Source organism: Berkeleyomyces rouxiae (genome assembly GCF_048999995.1).
Source record: "Berkeleyomyces rouxiae strain 22BRR77 chromosome Unknown BrBRR77_ptg000007l, whole genome shotgun sequence".
NCBI lineage: Eukaryota > Fungi > Ascomycota > Sordariomycetes > Microascales > Ceratocystidaceae > Berkeleyomyces > Berkeleyomyces rouxiae.
In genome coordinates, this window is record NW_027396497.1 from 620,898 (window position 1) to 640,429 (window position 19,532).

A 19,532-nucleotide genomic window follows, 5' to 3' on the forward strand; every position below is an offset into this window, starting at 1 on the left:
AACCCAGTAAATGTACAGCACAGAGGCCAAGAAGAGCACAGCGTACATGATGGGAGATAGAAGCCTCGCTAAGCAAGCAAGTCTAAGAAATATTCATCTTTTTGGCGCAGTAGCAGTTTGTACACCTCAACAGACTCAAGATAACGGCCCCAACTCCACACGGTCATCTGTCAATCACAGCCAATAAAGGTTCTAGCGGCCAGTTTCGGTGTTTGTTTCATATTCAACGACTACCCTTCCAAAAGACAACCTACAATCCCCCCTATCACAGGTCTATCTACAGGCCAACCCACTCCGTGGACTTCTCCCAAAGCTTCTTAGCATCGGCCTCATTGTACACATAATCGGCATATCCCGGGGCAAGCTCGCCGTCTGACGGGCACCAAGCATTACTGATGTGGCAGTCCTCTAGATACTTGCCACCTTTGCCCTCCAGTACTGCAGCCACGGCAGCCCAAACGCTTGTAGAAGCGCCCTGCTCAGCATTTTTATGAATTTTACCAAGGGCTGAATTCTCGCGCACAGCTTGCATGGCGTCATCCGACATGTTGCGGGTAATTTCTGTAAGAACAATTCCGGGGTGAACACTCCATGCGTGGACGCCACTGGCGCCATGACGGTGCTCAATCTCATTGGCAGTCAGTATGTTTGCCGTCTTGCTCTGGCCATAGGCGGCCCAATCGTTGTAGTTGCCGTCAAAGTTGATGTTATCCCACTGAATACCCTGCATCCGGTGCGACAACGACGAGAGCATGATGACGCGAGACTGTTTGTGCGGTGTAGATCCAGCCTGCAGGGCCGGAAGCAGCAGGTTAACGAGCAAAAAGTGCGACAAGTGGTTGGTGCCGAACTGCGTCTCGAAGCCGTCGGCCGTGCGACCTTCGGGGGGAATCATAACGCCAGCATTGCAGACGAGGATGTTCAGCGCCTTGCTCTGGGCCAAAAAGGCGGCAGCACAGGCACGCACGCTGGCGAAACTGCTGAGATCCAACTCAAGCAGGTGTACGCGATCGCTGTGGACCAGGTCGCCCAGTGCCTTCTTGGCCTTCTCAAGGTTGCGTGCGGTGAGGTAGAGAGTCATACCGGCAAGATGGAAGGCCTTGGCAGTTTCGACGCCGATGCCAGCAGAGCAGCCGGTAATGAGGGCAATCTGCCCAGTGAGTTTGCCCTCGAGGTTCTCGTCTTTGATGATTTGAATGGCGGTGGGACGAGAATCGCCGGGGCCGGTGGGGTTTTGGTGGATGGAGACGTAACGGTCAGTCATGGTGGGCAGATTTGTGTAAGTATGAAGAATAAAGTTGGGGTTAATGGATGGTAGAGGATAGGTGAAGTCTGGGTTGGAGGTGTTGTTCAAAAGATTGTGGTCAGAGATGCAGGGTGAACCGTTATTTATAACACAACGATTGAGACGAGATCCCGTGGAAGTGATCCAGACCACTATATCTCTCTACGCAGAGAAAGCGGAGTTCCGCTGACATCTATCTGCAGTCTCTATCACCTCAGCGATATCAGGTCACCCTTGAGACCTCAGCGAGCGTGTATGAAAGCCTTATTTTTGGACGACAAGAAGCATATACAGAGGCGGGCGGGTTGTTGCCCATGTGCCATCTCACCAGCCTCTATAGCAAGATTTGTAATAGCTCCTGTTCTGGTCTCGCTAACAAAGGCCTTCATCTCTTAATATTACCATTCTCGCCGTCACATCCTCCCGATTGTGGACCACTTACACATTTTGGGTCGAAGAGAACAACAAAAAGATGGCAATGGACAGTTAGGAGTACGGCTCATGCACCAGCATTTCTTGTACCGGCTAGGAAATCAAAGGAAAATAGTCGGGTTATCCTAGCGACCACACTCTTCCATGGAATTTGAATTAGTCAGATCGGAGTTAAGCCTGTTTCGTAGCGATTCCTTCGACCAGACAGACGCCAATTTACTTCAAGCACAGGAGAACCCACAAATAGTCGGACATCACACGGTAGTTGGAAAAAAGGACAGGCAAGCAACTAGAGTAAGCTGCTTTCTATCGGCCCGGGTCGGTGTTTCTGGTAGAACGATGCGAGACGACGACCTTGTGAGGGGTAGAAAGTGATGGAACAACTATTGCCCGTGTAAGTCATCGTCCTATATCCGGGCCGTGGTACGCCGACCTATTTGGCTCGTCGTTGTTTGTTATGGTCGTCATATTTCTCAACATCTTCAATCGTCTGGCCAGCTATGGATTTGATTAATTCGTTCTTATTTTTAATGTCGTGACTCTCGCGGCAAACCTCCCGGACCGGTGGTAGGCGGGAAGAACAGACCCTGGAAGCACGTGACCTGTGGACCCATCAAGTTAGGGTTTCAAGAAGAGAAAACGTCGGCATCTATGAGAATAGTTACACAAGTTAAAACGAATGCAACTCAGGAGAATATTGATTTGTCGCCAACATGTTCAAACCCAGTCCCGACTAACCGGGCGCCTGTGGGGAAATCAAGACCAATGAATTATCTTAAATTGAGTTTCTAGAAAAAGCCCTCGACTGAAGTATACCCTGGCAAGCAAAGAAGAAGTGAGAGACGTCTTTTCGCTGTCCGCCCTAGCATGAGCTCCGGAGGTTCGTATGGTTCATCGCTGATTACTTGTATTGCGTGGGATTGCTCGAAGTCTCCATGATTGGACCAGGCTGCAACCAGCCGTCTCATTGCCCGATAACAAGAATGTTTTACAGGCGGACTTTGAGTCGTGCGTCTGTCACGTGATAGAAGTAGACTGACCAGATGAGTCGTTCACCGCTGGATGGTTGGTCCAAATCGCAACTTTCCATCAACACACTTTATCTCACCAACAACAAACACCGTCAGTCATAATCAGACGTCCTCATCGACTGGCGGAAAGTATTTCACGAGCTTCCATCTCAGAATTCACCGCCAAACCCATTGTCACTTTTGTTCTTTTCCGCTTCCCTTCTTTCACTGCACTTTCTTTGTTCTCCATGGAGTCCCACGAACCACCATTAGGGGCGAATAATGACGTGTCCAAAAAAACTACGAGAGGTACAAGAAAAAGTCAAAAGACTCAAAAAAGGGTTCCAGAAGGCTGAAGAGGGAACCGAGGAGAAAACACGACTATATCTGCAGGGAATACAACCAATCCTAGACAAAATACAACTACGCCTGGAGGCTGTAGAGAGGGCCTACAAGGCTAAAGAGACAACCGATGAGAGGACACGACTACGCCTGAAAGAAATACAAGAACTCCTAAACGAAGCGCAAATACTCCTTGAGATAGAAGAAAGTTCCGAGAAGGAAAGACAACTACTACTAGAAGGAAGGCGACAACGCCCGGAGGCTGAAGAAAGAGCCAAGGAGGCAAGATGACGACGCCTGGAGGCTGAAGAAAACGCTGAGAAGGAACTCCGCAAGACTCGGCCAAACACACTGTCCTCCTACATCTACCACAACTACGCCATGAACTTCGAGATGCTGAATATGGAGCCCAAAAACTATTCGACAACTACACCAGCCACCCCTATCGACTGGCGTTACTGTCCTCGTAAACTCCAACTATGGCTCGAGTTTCCCAAAATCCACGACGAACGGTTTCATGCTCTTGGTCAATTGTTTGGAGACGATCGACTCTTTCTACCATATGATGGTGTTCGCGGTTGCCAATTCTATCTGGAAAATATGGATATTGAGGACGAGGCGTCATGTGCCACGTTTTGCTATCTGGCTACTGAGATTCCCGTTAAGCGGATCTTTGGCCATTACCTCGAACGAAAGCCCTGTGGCGTCAAGGAGATTTTGGTTAAAAATAGATCCGCTTGTGGTTACAGTTATATGGACCAAGTAGAGGAAACTTGTCTCGGAGATGCTGCCGACACCTTTCCGAAAGACCGAGAAGCTGGCCTGCCTGATGCCGATTCATTAATTGACAAGACCACACCAAATGTTGTGATTGAAGAACCGGAAGATATCGAACGAGGCCCCTCTCTGCTCCTGGTGGTCTTGCCTCCGGATGTCAGCTCTGTCAGTGCCAACAAGGAAAATGCAGCTACTGGTGATGAGGCTCATGATCATCAGCAAGCTCAGTCCGGCACTGGCCCCGAGTTAACCCGGAAACGAGCTGCCTCGTCTCTTCCTTCTATTGATTGTCCTCTTCCAGTGAGGGTTCGTGCAAGCGATGGTCGAGTAACACTAGATACATTGTGCGCCGACAACGAACCTTCAGAGACTACGAAGAACCTAGCTTTGATCGAGTATAAAACACCCCAGATTTTTACGCCTAGCGTCCTTCGACGTGTCTTGGACAAAGGCAGGGGAGCCAATGAGTCCATCTTTGCGCATTACAAAGAGTCCAAGATGATAGAGTATTTCTCATGGAAGAGCCAAATCTCTTAAACCTTTCCGAGGAAGAAAAGGAGGATTTCCAGTCGACTCATGAAATGGTCGTTGAAACCCTGGTGCAGACTTTCAAGTACATGATGGATAGTATTATTTCCTACACAATCTTAACAACCGGCGAGTGCACTGTTTTCCTTCATCGTAGCCTATCGGAGCCCGATACTCTACAGTACCATATTGCTGTCCATCGGGATGATGTGTCGGGAATTCCTTTTCATAAGGCAAAGGACCCGCCTCCTGAAGATAACGCCATCGCTAAGGCATTTGAGAATGGAACAAAAAGAACTCCGGTAGCCATGCTGTTAACACTGGTGGCTTTAGCCATCGATTATGACGCCACAAAGGTCCCGGCTTTTGGTTCAAAGCCCCGTCCTTCAGCTCACGCTGAAGAACAAAGTGATATCCAAACTCCAGGCACTGTACTTCATTCAAGCCCGACTCATGCTACAGAGGAGCATGCGGAGACTCTGCTGTTGCCGTACTGCACTCATGAATGTCTTCTCGGCCTTATGGGGGATAGCTGGCTCGACAAGCATTGCCCCAACTTTGATCGACACAAAGCCGGAATTCGAGGTCTCTCCGACCCGGTTCCACGTCATCCAATCACCCAGAAACAACTCCGGTCCCTTCTCAAGGCACAGTTAAACATGATGGATCGCTCTGGATTTGAAGTTCTACATGGATAGAAAGGTTTCTTTGGTAGTTTTGTCAAGATTACTCTTTAAAACTATGGTTACACATTCGTTGCCAAAGCCACGATTCCCCACTGTATGCCGCTGCTCCGCCGCGAAATCAAAGCCTACTGTCAACTGAAGTCTCTACAAGGCATAGCTGTACCCGTGTGCCTCGGCTACGTGCACTTGGACTTTGGTGTATATACAGGATACTTCGCTCAGGAGTTATTGCTTCTCTCTTATGCTGGCAGACATGTCCGCGATATCGGTGATTTCAAGCCTGAAGTGGACGAATTGTGTCAGATGCTGTGCGATGCAGGCGTTGAACACGCTGATGTTCGTGAGCCCAACGTTGTGCTTGACCCTGAGTCAGGCATCTTGATGCTCATTGACTTTGACCGAGCCGAGTTTCACGCGCCTGCTGCGCCTCTACGACTCCCCTCGAGATCTTCTATGCCACCAGCAAAGAACCAAAAGACATGAAAGTGTACGGCTCCTCGAAAGCAAGAAATAAAAATTCAGGTTGCGTCATATATTTCAATGCTTGAGTTGACTGTGAGAACGTGTGGTTATGTAGTATGATATATACTACGTTGACACCTTATTCAGTTCGTATTTTTTACTTAGCGCCTTTTTCCATTTAGTTACACAGTTAATACTTCTATTCTCTGAAATTTCCAAAATTTAAATAGTTCCATGACGTTGTATAAGAAGCACAACGCAGGTGGCCTGGTTTGTCTTTGCAGGGCTGTCGTCAAATGTTAGAACAAGCCTAAACGGCGAGTCAATCCTGCAAGAATTTCCTGGCGGGTCAAGCTTCGACTTGGCTTGACTTGGCTATATTTATCGTCTACCGAAATCACTAAGATCACACGACGCCGGATTGGTTACCGGACGGAAGTTTAAAGTCCTCCACTCGACACGCCCATCGTTTCTGTGTGTTCGGGATGGCGCACCATCCCCAAGCCCCGAAGAACCAGTGGTCCACACTCCGCTATGAGCAAAATAAAACAAGTAAAAAAAAAATGAAAAAAAACCGGGAATAGCAAGGAAAATAAAAGAACACAAAACACGCAGAAACACAGAAAAAAAACAAAACCACTCTCTCATCACCTCTCCCCGCTCCCCCTCGCTCGTTCATCCTCTGAAATTGTTGCGCCCGTTGATGGGGTCGCCTCTCTCGGTGCGTGCGCTCTGTAATGGCGCCATTTCACCTCCAATCTCTTTGCAAGATACTTGCATGAGCTGTTTTTGCGGAGTAGCTTTTTGACAAAGTTCTTCCGCAGTCGTCGCTTGTTGCTCACACAGGACCAAGGGTGGAAGGGTTCCTTTGGCTGCTGGCAAAGCGGGCAGTTCTTCTCGGCCTCTGTGTGGTCGAACCGGTCATGGTACTCCGCGAAGTCGCCATGGCCCTCTCGGGCAGTCAGGATGCGAGCGATGGTGGATCTGTGTTGGCCCTTAAGCCAGTCAACCTTGTAGGCGTTTGTCGACTCGAAGCGAGCCCCAATGTGGCTTCTAGGCTCGCAACTCTCGGTCCACGCCTTGAACTCGGCGTTCAGCTGCAACTTCTTCCATCTGCGTGCTGGCGCAAGGAACATGCCGCCAGGCTTGACAAGCAGGACCTCGCTCTCACATCCTCTCTTTGCCAGCCTGTCGACAAGCTCGTTTCCGGGGACGTTGGTGTGGCCCGGGACCCATTTAACAGCGCCAACAGCTGCATCCAGTGACAAGTGCTCGGTGTCTCCCTTCCAGTCGTGAAGCAAACGGCGGATCTCATCAACCTCTCCTTGGGATGTGCCATTCTTTTTGGATCTGCAGGCGATGCGTTGCGCTACGCCCAGGTCATCGAGGCACAGGTACAGGCTACCCGCCTCCGGAGGAGCATTTTCGACAGCTGCTCGGACCGCGTTGACGGCAGCGACAGCCTCGGCATCCGCAACTTCTCGCAGGGTACCACAGGACCCAAACTCTTCGCAAAGCTTGGTGCCTCCGCAGAAGATCGCCCAGCCTGCTCCTGTTCTGCCGTTCTCGTCGCGCGAGCCATTTGAGTAGGCCCAGGCTAGGCCATGCTTAAGCTGTCTGCAAGGGTTTAAGAACTTCCTTAGGGTTCAATATATCATATCTCAACAGGCAAGATGGCCGAGCGGTCTAAGGCGCTGTGTTCAGGTTTCGTTCTTCAGAACAAAAAATCTTCGCAGTGGAGCAATCCGCGCGAGTTCGAATCTCGTTCTTGTCATAATTTAATTTTTGGTTACTTTTTATTCCTTTCAGCTTCGGCACGTGCGCCGGATGCTCGCCGGCGAACTCCCGGCCGTGAATGGCAGAGGGCCGCGCTAGCAAAAGGTTTTACCCGGGGCGGCTTAGCCTCTGGGGCGTTTTCCCGCCCTTTAGCCGACGGGCGAATAATGGTGGGGATGGCAGCTCCACAGCAGGGCTGCGCTGGTTTTGGGTCCACTTTTGGGGATGGTTTTGAGGAGGTCTGCTTTTTTTTTTGTTTTGTTTGCTTTGCTTTGTACGTTCCAAAAGGCAGTGAATGTGGTGAATGGCACTTTGGATGAAGTTGAAGTTGTCTATTAAGGTCTATCACTTATGTCTACCTCCTGGACAGCCGCGCGCTACTTATACTTCTGAATAAAGGGGCTGTTAGATTAGGGCATTCCCTTTAATCATATTTGTCGTCTGCGGTGTTTAGGATAAGTTGTAGGGTTGTGTAGTCACGTGATAGGGGTTATGGTGATGGTCTTGGGATCATCATTTTACATGCTTTGTACAACAGCGTTTGGGCCAAGATTCCAGGTTATGTTTGGAGGCACACGAGTGACAGTCTCCTTTACTGGTGGGCAAGAGCCACACGCTTAAACTTCGCCAGTGTAATCTTTAGAGGCGGATTCGAGTGCTGCGTTTGACAGCTGTGTGTATTTTCTGGTACCAGAGATAGTCCCTTGTCGTATTGTTGAACTTTCATCATCGTCAATCTGCCGATACTAGGGTTAGCAATAGTGCTACACTTGTGGGTTAACGCCACCCTTACGCCACACCGGCAAAAAGAGGCTACGCCAGTGAGCGAGCTTACTGAGAGCTTTGTCGCGCAGTGTTGGAGGCCATGGAAAGATAAACTCAGATGAAGCTTTATGTAGAGCTGTACAGAAGCTCGAAGGCTATTTTTTATCTGTTGGGCTTCACCCAGGAAACTTCCCATATTACCTCTCATTATCATTCACCTCCTCAGCGACTTCCATACATTCCGCCGGGTGTCGCCGTTGGCTATCAGCGCCTAATGCGAGGAGATATTATCGACCCATTCTAACCTAGTACGCAATACGCTGGTTCTGTCCCTCCCCTCCATCGGCCTGCTTTCTATCCCTTGAAAATCTGCCTTCCATACGTGTAGAGCGGTCGCTCTACGGCCATGTTGTCCTTGGGGTCAATAGACGCTTTCTCGCATGTGGACTCTCCTAAAAAGGGAATCGGAAATGTCGTGGCTTCGGCGTTTGACAGCGATACTTTTGATGCCGACATAACCATCTCCGTCAAAGGTCGGGTTGGATCGGCTACCATCTCGCCATGTGGCCGTGATATCGCCCTTGCCTCGTGAGTCAACGCCCTACTCTGGAGCGTGTAATGGCCGCCGCTAATCCTGTCTAGACCCGACGGGCTGTCCATTATTGATTTGGATTCCCCTGATATTCCACCACGCAAACTCAGCACCCATGGCATGCCCTGGCTGGTGGTCGATGCCCAATGGTCTCCTTTTGCAAGCCGTGACTATTGGGTCGTGTCAACTGCAAATCACCGTGCGCTGGTGTGGAATCTGAACATGAAAGAAGACTCTGTGACTGGTGCAATCGAGCATTCTCTTCAGGGTCATAGTCGGGCCATCACAGACATCAATTTCTCCGCACATCACCCAGACATTCTATCCACTTGCTCTGTCGATGGAACCGTGCACTGCTGGGATTTGAGACGACCGCGCCAGCCTGTAATGACCTTTTACGACTGGTTTGCAGGCGCCACCCAAGTGAAATTCAGTCGACAGGATCCCCATATTCTAGCATCCTCACATGATCGCTGGCTGCGCTTCTGGGATGACCGCAAGTCATGCGAGCCTGTAAAATCAATATTAGCACACAAGTCCAAGATCTATGGCATCGATTGGAATCGCACGCGTGCTGATGAGTTGATTACATGTTCGCTGGACAAGACTATCAAATTCTGGGATATCGGAGCAGAAGACTATTCAACCCCTAAGCATGTGATCCGGACCGAATTTCCAGTATGGAGAGCTCGTCATACGCCCTTTGGCAGTGGAATTGTTGCGATCCCTCAGGTAGAGCCGGGGAACATGTATCTTTACGACCAACCCACAGAAAGACACCGGCCCACCGACGTTCAACAAAAAACTGAGCCGGTAGCTGTTCTCCCCGGTCACGGTCAGAACGCAGTCAAGGAGTTTCTGTGGCGAACTCGCGGCGGCATCGACGACGACGGAATGGACGCGCGAGAATTCCAGTTGGTGTCTTGGGGCGAGGACAACAAACTGCATCTACAAAAGCCGGATGACGACATATTAAAGGCCATTGGGTATACGCGGGGCAGCCGAGCCCCCAACAAGCTACAACTCACCCGTAAAGGCGCGACTTACAAAACCTTCACTACAGTTATTGATAGCAATCTACGGGATATGCGGTCAGCTACCATGAACGACGTGAGGCCAAACTCCGGAGTCAAACACACAAGCGCTCTCACTCTGGGCATGAAAAATGTTCAGCTACGAACAAAGGGAGGTGCTACTGGCTGGCGCGGGTCTGCAATGAAAGTCAGAAGCCGAAATGGGTCCAAGGGCACAGAAAGTTCGCAGATTAACTGGATGAAAGGAGTCTCCGTTACAAAACGGAGGTCACTGGGGAGTGCAGGGGCCTACCGAGACTCGCGACGCTTTACCAGTGGAAGGGACTCGCCCGTGTTTAGCATTTCCGAAGAATGGCAAGGTCCAGAGAATGCCGAGGTGGAACCGTTCCGCGAAGAGGTTGTTAGCCTCAGCAACAAGCTACCAAAGGTGAAATGGATCTATGTTGATCCGTCCAAGGCCGTGGCTAGCTTACAAGGGCCTTGGGGCAAAAACAAAAAGAACATTTACTTCGAAGTCAGCATCGCCATAACAGCGGGATATCCACTGACTGAAGCCCCAGTCTTTGACATTCAAGGTAACATTTACATGGAAGCAAAGACACGTGCAAAGTTGGAAGCAGATATCACCACGCTAGCACAGCAGCACCAAGGTAGAGGAAAAAACTGTTTGCACTCAGTGTTCAAGTATCTTCTAGGTGATTTTGACTTGCAAAGCAGCCTTCGATTCCTCAAGAACGTACACAACTTGACAGATCTGTCCAAGTTTAATGCTGAAGAATCAAGCTCAAGTGATGAGGATGATAACACCACCACAGGGATGAGAGACAGCTCCACGCTAATGTCGATGGATCTGACAACAAGCGTTGAGGTTAATAGCCTTACAGCTAACGCCATCAATCGCACAGCTCTTCCGTTAGACCGGCGCACGTGCGGAGCACGCTTCTCACATGACGGGCGCCTTGTGTGCTTCTTCTTGACGCCCGAAGAAAAGACACGTGCTATATTCCTGGGATCAACCTCCGATTCCTCCAAGGAACGCAAGATGGCAGGTCCTTACTCGGTTGGATTTGGGCGCATAGCCTTTGAGTCTCCCCTGCGCCAGCAGCAGCGCTTTTCCGACTATGGCTCAGACTCGGAAAATTGCCCGTCGGAAAGCGAAGAGACGGACTCTTCGACCACATCAAGCAACTCAGAGGGCACATCAATGCACAAGACTTCGTGGTATCAGCCTTCGGGGAGATTGCGCATGATGGCCTGGAGCGAGACCCATAGTGTGCACTCCAGTGACGGAGGAACCGGTATCGGAACGGTCACTGGCACTGGAGTGAGTAGAAGACGTCTGGGCCGACCAAAGAATATTGTATTAATGCACGACGTCTCATCGCTTCTTCCATCCAAGAAGAACTATGCCAAGTACTACGAAGTCTTTGGCGATGATGTGTGCTCACACAATGCAGCTGTGGCTGAGCGCTACGGAGACACTGAGCTGCGTGATGTTTGGCAATTTTGCGCGTTGTTGCTGCGCAGAGGGATTCCTCTGGAGCAGGTCAATGCTATGGGCTTGGGTCTTAGCTTAGGAACTGGCGTTGGCAGCAAGCAAAATCCAGTCCTACTTGTAGCCCGGTCAGTGGCGGCCCAACACCAAAAAAGCAAGGCCAATGGAAGCTTTGGAAACGAAGTCACACTCACGACCAGAGTCAAATGGGGAACGCACCCAATGGCCCGGCAGTTTGTTGACAACTTGCTTAATCACTTTGAGCAGATTGGCGACATTCAGATGCTAGCTCTCCTGTCTTGCATCTTCGTAGAGCCTACTCTTGGTGATGAAGTTGATAAAGACGCGGCCAATGGACTGCGGCTCCTAGGTCTTGATTCTCAGTCACACTCAAGTCAGTCTCATACGCCACTGGCCTATCAAGCTCCGGGTTTCTCGCTCCAATTTTTCCAAAGCACCGAGGCATTCTGGCGGAGCAAGTTTAGTAGCCGAAACACATCATCTCGGACTACGCCGTTACCAGCACTCACGCCAGTTCAGATTTCTGGATCACAGATGTCTGTCGACGACCTAACCGGGTTCCCATCTGATCCACATTCTCAGGTGCAGTCACAAATCCACTCACAGGCGCCGTCACGACCACATTCTGTTGGTGGCACTCCACCAACTAGAACCAGCCGCGACTACAAGGAGCACGGTACCATGGTTTCTGAATCGGGACAGCTCGAACCACCACCGTCTCAGGCCCAGAGCCAGGCGCCTAGTCTTTCCGCATCGCCAAACACGCGGTCGTTCTGGAAGCAGGCTTCTTTTGGTGCGCATATTCCAAGGGCCATTGCTACTGCCATGTCATCCTCACCGCCGAATATGCGCAAGAAGGCGAGCCCTGCCGATCCGGGGAGCAACAACAACAGCAATAGCAATAGTAACACCAATGTCACCTGGGGAAACACGACTATCATGGGCGAGAGCGGCAGCTCGGGCGCCTTGGGATCTGGAGGTGCTTTGGCATCCCGGGCTGCCAATGCCACGTCCGATGACGAGTCCAAGCGCTCCGAGTTCCGGATGCAGATCCCTGTTGGAGTGGAGATGATGCTTGAAGACCAATCCATATTTGATGACGACGGCGTGTGTACGTCTGTTCCCCTATTGGGTCCCTCACAAAGCCACCTTTATGCTACCTATCGCTACTCGTATGCAGAATTGCTTCAGGTGTGGCAGCTGCCACTCCAAAGGCTCGAGATTCTTAAGTTCAACCTGATGTGGGGACACGAGAAGAGATCGCCTATAACAGGCTCTCTAGATGTCGCCGCCTCATTTCAGGACTCGTTTGCCACGCCAACCACCAACAATAATGTCAAGTCCCCCCCGATCTCAGCGCCAACTTCAGTCCCAAAGTCTTCATCTATTCCTGCGCTCGCGTCGTCTGTGCTGCTTGGCCGTAAGGCAGACATGCAGCCTGCCGATGCTGGCCAGCGTGGTTTAGACGTCACTGGCATCTGCCGTATACATGAGCAACAGTTAGAACCGCTGAACTATTCACTCGGCAAAACCGGATTGAAGCTTATCGGCGGTGCTGTTGGCATCTGTCCACGCTGCCAAGAAACCCAACGCCAGCTCCGCTGCGTCTACTGCCTGGAACCCTTGGATGCCCAGTACACCCCCTGTCTAGCATGCGGTTGTGCAGCCCACGATGCCTGTCTGGCGGAATGGCATGCTGCTGGTGAAGAGTTGTGCCCGACTGGAGACGAGTGCAACTGCACTGAAGAGGCCAGCAGCGGCCAGGTCGAGACATGGGAAGCCATGATGACCTCACTAGGCCGCTCCCGCCGGGGCACCATGTCGCTCTCGGGGCTCCCGCTGGCCGGTGCCTCTGGATCCTCTAGTCTCGGCAAGCCATCACTACAGCTGCCGATGCGCGCACACCACGATACCCTGGGCATGAGCCGCATGCACATGCACAGCAACAGCGGGTACTCCATGGGCTACGCCATAGACGATGTCTGGGACAAACACGAGGCCAGCAGCGCGGCCAACGCGTCGTCGGGCCCGGGTAGCCACGCGCAGACACCAACACACACGCCCGGCCGCGAAGGAAAGCCACGGTTGTCGCGCGCATCGACGGGTGCGCAGGAGGCGACGCCGTACAAGCTTGCGTTTCGGTCAAAGCTCAAGCGGCAGAGCACGGGAGTCTGGGCGCGCACCCAGGCAGCGGAGTCACCGGCCGATAGTCCTGCGGCTAAGGCGGACGGTAGCAGCGCTTCCGGATTGCAGCGCAGTGTAAGCGATCTCCGCGGCATTGCGGGCCTGGGTGCTGGGACGAGCACAGGGTCTGGCGTGCCGGGCGGAGGGAATATCATTCATGGGCGGCGGGCCTAAAAGGCTTTGCGGCAGATTGGGTAGCTAGAATTAGGCAGATTTGTACTTGCACATAGACGGGAATCACCATGGAGGCGATACATTTGTACATCACATGCATAGAACGGTAATTAATGAAGAATTTTCAGTAGTATGAGCAAGAAAAGAGGTTCTATATGTGTGTTCATGTCTGGGTAAACCTAGTAGTAATACCAACCAGCATGTCCTCTCCAATCTCCTTGCCAATCTATGTTCGGAACGCCTGGACCAACTCGTGCAGTTTATCAATCACGACCGGGGCAAGAGACCCCAGCGAGCCCTCAATAATGCGGTCCATGGTTCGAATGGCCTCCTCCTCGCTGAGGTCCAGATGGAAGCGTTCACGCACCTTAAGCACGGCCTTGTCAGGCTCCAGGCGAATGTCGGGAATGTTAGCATCAACCATGAGACTGAATAGGTTGAGGATCAAACTCGACTGCTTGCGCAGGGCAGTGTAGGCCAGAAAGCAATACTGCTTGAACTGCTTGTAGTTCTCGCTAGACATGCCGCCCATGCAGTCAACCATCTCCTTGCTGAGCTTCATGACGGGCGCAAAGGGCTTGGGGTCGCGGCCCAGGATGAAGCCAAAGTCGGCGTGGAAGAAGTGGCCGTCGGGCGCCAGCAATAGATTGTCGAGGTGGCGGTCGCCAACGCCGAGTATGTAGGTGATGACGCAGTAGCCGGCGCACGAGCGGATGTACGTCTCGAGCGTGTCGTTGCGGACGCGCAGCGGCGTTGTTGGGTCCGGCTGGTGCTCGCGCAGATAGGCCAGAGCAGGATTCGCACGGTAGCGCGACGCGATACTCTGGAAGGTCGACGACGCGACAAACTGCGAGGCACCGGCCGACGCGCTGGTGGCGAGGATCTTGTAGGGCGATAGCTTGAGATCAACGTTTTCCTTTTGCAACAGCTGGTCCATCAGCGTGATGATCTGGATGACCAGTTGGTCCTGGCGCAGGTCGTCGCCGGTCTTGAATATTATCGAGTAGTTGGGCCCGTTGACGGTGGCAAAGGTGATTTTGATAGGACACAGCGAGGACTTGAAGACCGTGATATCTTCTGGTATCACGCCCGTGATGAGTATGCTGGGGTCCAGCGGAAGTGGCAATGGCGGCTTGATTTCTAGCAGCTCGTTCTTGGGATCGGCGAGAAAGACCTTGACACGCTCAATCTTGCGCGCAATAGTCTCATTGGAGAGCTTGACCTCGGTTGAGATTTTGGAAAGAATAGTGATCAACTCAGCCTGGCGGCGCAGCTGCTGGCGTTGCTTGCTGCCCTCTGGCTGCTGTACCAGCCGCGCCATGAAGTCATAGGCAACCTTGCGGTAAATAGTGCGGTTGGTCTCGCCCTGCTCGGGGCTATTGTCGTCGCACTCAACCATGAGGTACCAGTAGAAATAGTTGCCAAGATGAAAGTTTGCAGCCGCGCGCGAGATCAGGAAGGTAGCCAGCGACGAGTCCTTGGCTGCGGCTGCGGCTGCGTCGTCTGCGGTCGCCGACGACGGCGAGGGTGCTACGGACGGGCCGTCGAGGATGTGCTCATACTTGAGCGCCTGCACGAGCTGCAGCAGATACAGCTGCAGTTCTGCGTCCTCGGCCTTGCGCAGGCGCTCAACAGCAAAGGCGCGCACAATGGGGCTCTCAAACGACGGGCCAAACAGCTCGAGCGCATCGTCGACGTCGATGTCGGTCCAGCGCGATAACAGCTGCTCGGCTTGCTTAACTTCAGTGGCCTCGGACCAGTTGACTGACTTGACAAACTTGGTCAGCGCGCGCTTGTCGCGCGTCAAGTGGTAGCGGAACTTCCACACCAGGTCTGACTGCTCTGATGATAGCACGTGTGTGGGCGGGTATGACAGGATGGCGTTGAGTTCGTCGCGCACCTTGGCATTGGGCTTGAGATCCTTGTCGAGAATCCCATTGCGGTGTGCACTACGGAACAGCCGGCGGTGCTTGGCCTCAACCGGGTTATCCCGGCCAATCTCGGCGTCGTAGACCTTGAAGAGCGGCCCAGCCACAGCATCAGCAGCGCTAGAACCACCGCCACTACCACTCCCGCCGCCATGGCTAATCCCCGGCCCAAATTGGACTTGTGGTGGCGGTCGGCGTAGGACCTGCTGCGCCTGGTTTCTGGTAGAATACTGCAGCGATGCCACTGGCGGTGGCGCATATTCGTGGTCGGCAAAAACTATGGGAAAGTCGAAGCGCGCCAACTCGATGTTGAGGTAGAAGCGGGCGGGCGAGCTCTTGTCGGCTCCATTGGACTCGGTGAGCCCCATCTTCTTGAGCTGGATGACCTTAGCGTGGTGGGCGGCCATCTTCTTTTCGTAGCCACGGAAGACCAACTGGTCCAGCCAATCGACCTGGGCAAGCTCCGACATTTCATGGCGCTTGAAGAGTGCTTCAATGCGGCTCATTTCCTCAGCCTCTTTGTCGAGTACGAGATCGCCGGTGCCAACGGTTTCTTTAGGTGGGTCCGACGGGGTTGTCGAGGTGTCGTTGCCGTCGGCTTCGGTATGGCGGTGTACAAAGCACTTTTGCCGGCCCTGGTGCATCTGGTTATCTTTGTCGAACAGGCGAAATGTAGTCCCTCCAAAGGGAATTGCGTTGCTAGGTGCGCTTTCGTGGGTTTTGTTTTCGGGCGACGCACAGGCGTGGTCCCAAAGCGTGATGGCGAGCTGGGCATTGCTCGGGAGGTCTTTGAACTTGATGGGCAGCGTCAGCCATTCATTCCACCTGTCGCAGCGGCAGCAGTCAGCAAGAAGCAGGAGCAAAGGGAGATTGTGGACGCCAGGGAATTACCGTCGCTCGGTCTTGAATGCCTTGTAGGATGTCTGCATCGGCACCACTAGCGCCTTGGACCCCGCAAACACCTGCACGATTACTGAAAGGTCCGAGTGGGTGCTGATGTGCGAGCCGGTGTGGCGCAGTTCGTCATCGCCGAGAAGCCGCGAAAAGGGCGGGGCTGGCTCGTCGCCCTCGAGGTTTATCCTGCGCGCAATCCAGTTAGCCACGGAGCCACTACGGGCGGAGACCGGCCGGGGTCTGCTGCGGGCGCGAGGCGGATCTCATACAGGCGGATCTTGAGGTCAAAGTCGAGCGAGGGCGTCGTCGCAAACGAGAACGGATCCATGGCAGTGCAGTTTTGTGTGGGCAGTCAGTCGGCAGAGGCAGAAAGAAAGGCGCAAAACTGGTGTCTATATCATCGTAGAAGGAGACGTTGATGGTGGTTGCAGCCGAGTACTGTTCCACGAATGCTTGCGATGGTGGGCTTTGGTGACGTCGTTGAGGATAGCTGACAGCTGGTAGGGCTGCGTGCCAGGTGGCAGCAGCTCCCTCTAAGATACAACCAGAAACACTATCTAACCATCTGCCTTCCAACCCTTGTTGTGTCACACCTTCCCAATTAGGATTGATTGCAAACACGCTAATCTTCTTCAACGCGTCTATTCTTGAAGAACTTCATCACCACTTGCACTCGAGCCGATCCTTAGCTTCTACAGTATTGCTATTTCTGTTTACGTTGGCTGATATTCCAGTGGTAATATTCTCACACTTGCGCTCACACGACCAATCTCCAGCCGCTCCTTACCCCTCTGTTGGACCCCTATCCGCCCTCTTTCCAAAAGCCCGACCGCAGCTCTCCTACAACCCCCGTTCTACCCAGGAGTCTCTCCCAGTCATCATGCCGAGGGCTCCTTCAGATTCCGAAGATGACGGGTACTCACCAGGATCTGCGCCCGATCGCCGATCTCTCGCCATCCGTGACCACGCGACCAACAAAAGACGGCGCACACGCGAGCCACCCCCGCCTACCAACGATGACGTAGAAGTCGACCCAACCGAAATCTATGACCCCGATCAGCCCATCGAGCACCGGCGCGCCATCCAAAAGCGCTTGCGTGAGTTGGGGCGCCGACTGGCCGACAACGCCGACGAGTACCTCAAGCCCGAGTCTACGGGCCTGCGCAATGTCATCGAAGAGAGCAACCAGATCAATCAGGAAATCCGGCAGACCACTGAAGCCGCCATCGACTCACGCCTGCTCGTTACCGTTGCCGATCTTTCATATCGCAAAACTGTGCGCCTAATGCAGGGCGCCGTGGCCGATGGCATCGACCTAGATGACTTCGTGGCCAAGGCTATCCGCTACATGCGCCAAGGCCGCGGTATCCCAGACATTGCTACCGACTCTGGACTGACTGCCACGCAGCAGCATCGCCGACAGCGCACATCGGGTGCTAGCGATATGGGGACGACTAACAACGACGAGGATGACGAAGATGAATCCGGCGACATGCTCAACTGGGATCATCTGGGTCGCTATGCGGCGCTGCCTTCTATCCGTCGCGCACCGGGCGCAACCTTTCTACTTGGTCCGTTGCATGCAGAGAAAAAGATCCGCAAGATAGGCAAGCGTAGCGCACGCTTGCGCATCGAATCGTTGCAAGAAACGCGGCCCGAAGTATTAAATACCGAAGACCTAGCCAAAGTCGATAACGACCTGACTGTTATTTGTGCCCGCATTCTCAATGTGCTGGGTGAAACACAAGAACGAATCCAGGATACACTGGAGGATTTGCTTCAGAACGTTACATCAGAGGAGGAACAACTCCGGCTGATGCATGAACACGGTCTGCGTAGCACGGGCGGTGTTGACCTGATGAGATTCGTGGTGAACCCACGATCGTACGCCCAGACAGTCGAAAACATGTTCTATGTCAGCTTCTTGATCCGCGACGGCAAAGTCGCAGTAGAGTTTGACGATGATGGGCTACCATCATTGTGTAAGTGATATTTCTGTGCAAGCTGACTTTGTTCCCACGCTCACACTAACATGACATCCAGCTCCGGTCGAAAACCAAGACATCGGTGGTGGCGGCCATTCAGCCGATGCCCGACACCAGGCCATTTTTACGCTTGACAAGCACACATGGAACACCATTGTAGAGGCTCTAAGCCTTTCAAGTCCGATGATTGAACACCGCGAGACAGCCGCACCGTCTGGTCCAGGTGCACGAGGCTGGTACAGCTAAAAGAAACAGGAAAGCCGAGGAAACAATTTTTAAAAAAGAATGGGCAAAAGTTTTGTCTTTTACGAATTACGAATAACTACCTAGTTCTCCTTTGATGTCCGTCAATGCTGACTCTGAGTTGCTGTGTATATTTCTTGTCTGTTGTTTGTACATATTTGTATACCACACACATCAATCTGTGTTTATTTAGCTATGGCTCTGGCAAATAACAGTTTGGTATAATTTAATCTTCAACAGTCTATCAAGCTCATCCAAAGAGTCTCAACAGCAAAAAATCGTGAAAGGCATTGTGATTCTTGTTGCTAAAAAAAAGAACTCTAGTAAGACTTCGTGTAACCAGGAGAACTGACAACCTCTTTTGTCTTTGCTGTAGGTCTGTCTCTATGCCCACAAGAATGGAGAAATGGAGAAAAAAAAAGTGTAGACTAACTGACTCTCTGATTTTCAGTCTCAATACAGGCCATCTGTAGTCGAATTCAGACCAGTCCTCGCCGAGTTTGAGCCTTAGGTCACCCCTCATGACAATAAAGCCGGCCATTGCTGAAAGAAACTAAGCTAGAAAAGGACAATGTGCCTACTCGACCATGGCTCAAATCTTGAATGAAATTGCCGAGATCTGTTCTATATTAACAGCACATGGCCAGGGCATAGTGTCCACAACCCAAAGCTCCAGGACAGCCAAAGAAACCTTGAAAGAAGAACATTGCGTCAAGCCCTAAACAAAGAAAACATTCAAAGCCATTCATAGGTCCCCAAAGGCCTAGGTGACTGCGAATTGTTTGCGAGTTTTTTTTACATAGATATAAGATGCACGGTTTCTGCCATCGTCGGCGCCAGTCCCCTCCTCCATTTCCTTCAGACCTAGAATTCCTCGTACCCTTTACTCTACACTTTTTTGATATACTCATCCTTTCAC

The 19,532-nt window shown here is 52.2% G+C and overlaps 7 protein-coding genes across 7 annotated transcripts; 4 read left to right on the forward strand and 3 right to left on the reverse strand.

Moving 5' to 3' along the window:
• Positions 1 to 277: 277 nt before the first annotated feature.
• On the reverse strand, positions 278 to 1,264 carry BROUX77_005957 (uncharacterized protein; the record flags this gene model as incomplete). The annotated part of the gene is made up of 1 exon (XM_073750888.1): positions 278 to 1,264. The coding sequence occupies one exon, from the start codon at positions 1,262 to 1,264 to the stop codon at positions 278 to 280; it is 987 nt and encodes a 328-aa protein (XP_073603827.1).
• A 2,186-nt stretch (positions 1,265 to 3,450) lies between these two features.
• Positions 3,451 to 4,383, forward strand: BROUX77_005958 (uncharacterized protein; the record flags this gene model as incomplete). Its single annotated transcript, XM_073750889.1, has 1 exon — positions 3,451 to 4,383. The coding sequence occupies one exon, from the start codon at positions 3,451 to 3,453 to the stop codon at positions 4,381 to 4,383; it is 933 nt and encodes a 310-aa protein (XP_073603828.1).
• Positions 4,384 to 5,156: 773 nt separating this feature from the next.
• Positions 5,157 to 5,543, forward strand: BROUX77_005959 (uncharacterized protein; the record flags this gene model as incomplete). Its single annotated transcript, XM_073750890.1, has 1 exon — positions 5,157 to 5,543. One exon carries the CDS (start codon positions 5,157 to 5,159, stop codon positions 5,541 to 5,543), a length of 387 nt encoding a protein of 128 aa, XP_073603829.1.
• A 626-nt stretch (positions 5,544 to 6,169) lies between these two features.
• Positions 6,170 to 8,165, reverse strand: BROUX77_005960 (uncharacterized protein; the record flags this gene model as incomplete). Its single annotated transcript, XM_073750891.1, has 2 exons — positions 6,170 to 7,139; positions 8,134 to 8,165. The coding sequence occupies 2 exons, from the start codon at positions 8,163 to 8,165 to the stop codon at positions 6,170 to 6,172; spliced, it is 1,002 nt and encodes a 333-aa protein (XP_073603830.1).
• A 304-nt stretch (positions 8,166 to 8,469) lies between these two features.
• On the forward strand, positions 8,470 to 13,563 carry BROUX77_005961 (uncharacterized protein; the record flags this gene model as incomplete). Its single annotated transcript, XM_073750892.1, has 2 exons — positions 8,470 to 8,651; positions 8,706 to 13,563. The coding sequence occupies 2 exons, from the start codon at positions 8,470 to 8,472 to the stop codon at positions 13,561 to 13,563; spliced, it is 5,040 nt and encodes a 1,679-aa protein (XP_073603831.1).
• A 226-nt stretch (positions 13,564 to 13,789) lies between these two features.
• On the reverse strand, positions 13,790 to 16,713 carry BROUX77_005962 (uncharacterized protein; the record flags this gene model as incomplete). The annotated part of the gene is made up of 3 exons (XM_073750893.1): positions 13,790 to 16,316; positions 16,383 to 16,571; positions 16,655 to 16,713. 3 exons carry the CDS (start codon positions 16,711 to 16,713, stop codon positions 13,790 to 13,792), a joined length of 2,775 nt encoding a protein of 924 aa, XP_073603832.1.
• Positions 16,714 to 17,265: 552 nt separating this feature from the next.
• On the forward strand, positions 17,266 to 18,616 carry BROUX77_005963 (uncharacterized protein; the record flags this gene model as incomplete). The annotated part of the gene is made up of 2 exons (XM_073750894.1): positions 17,266 to 18,367; positions 18,429 to 18,616. The coding sequence occupies 2 exons, from the start codon at positions 17,266 to 17,268 to the stop codon at positions 18,614 to 18,616; spliced, it is 1,290 nt and encodes a 429-aa protein (XP_073603833.1).
• Positions 18,617 to 19,532: the final 916 nt, after the last annotated feature.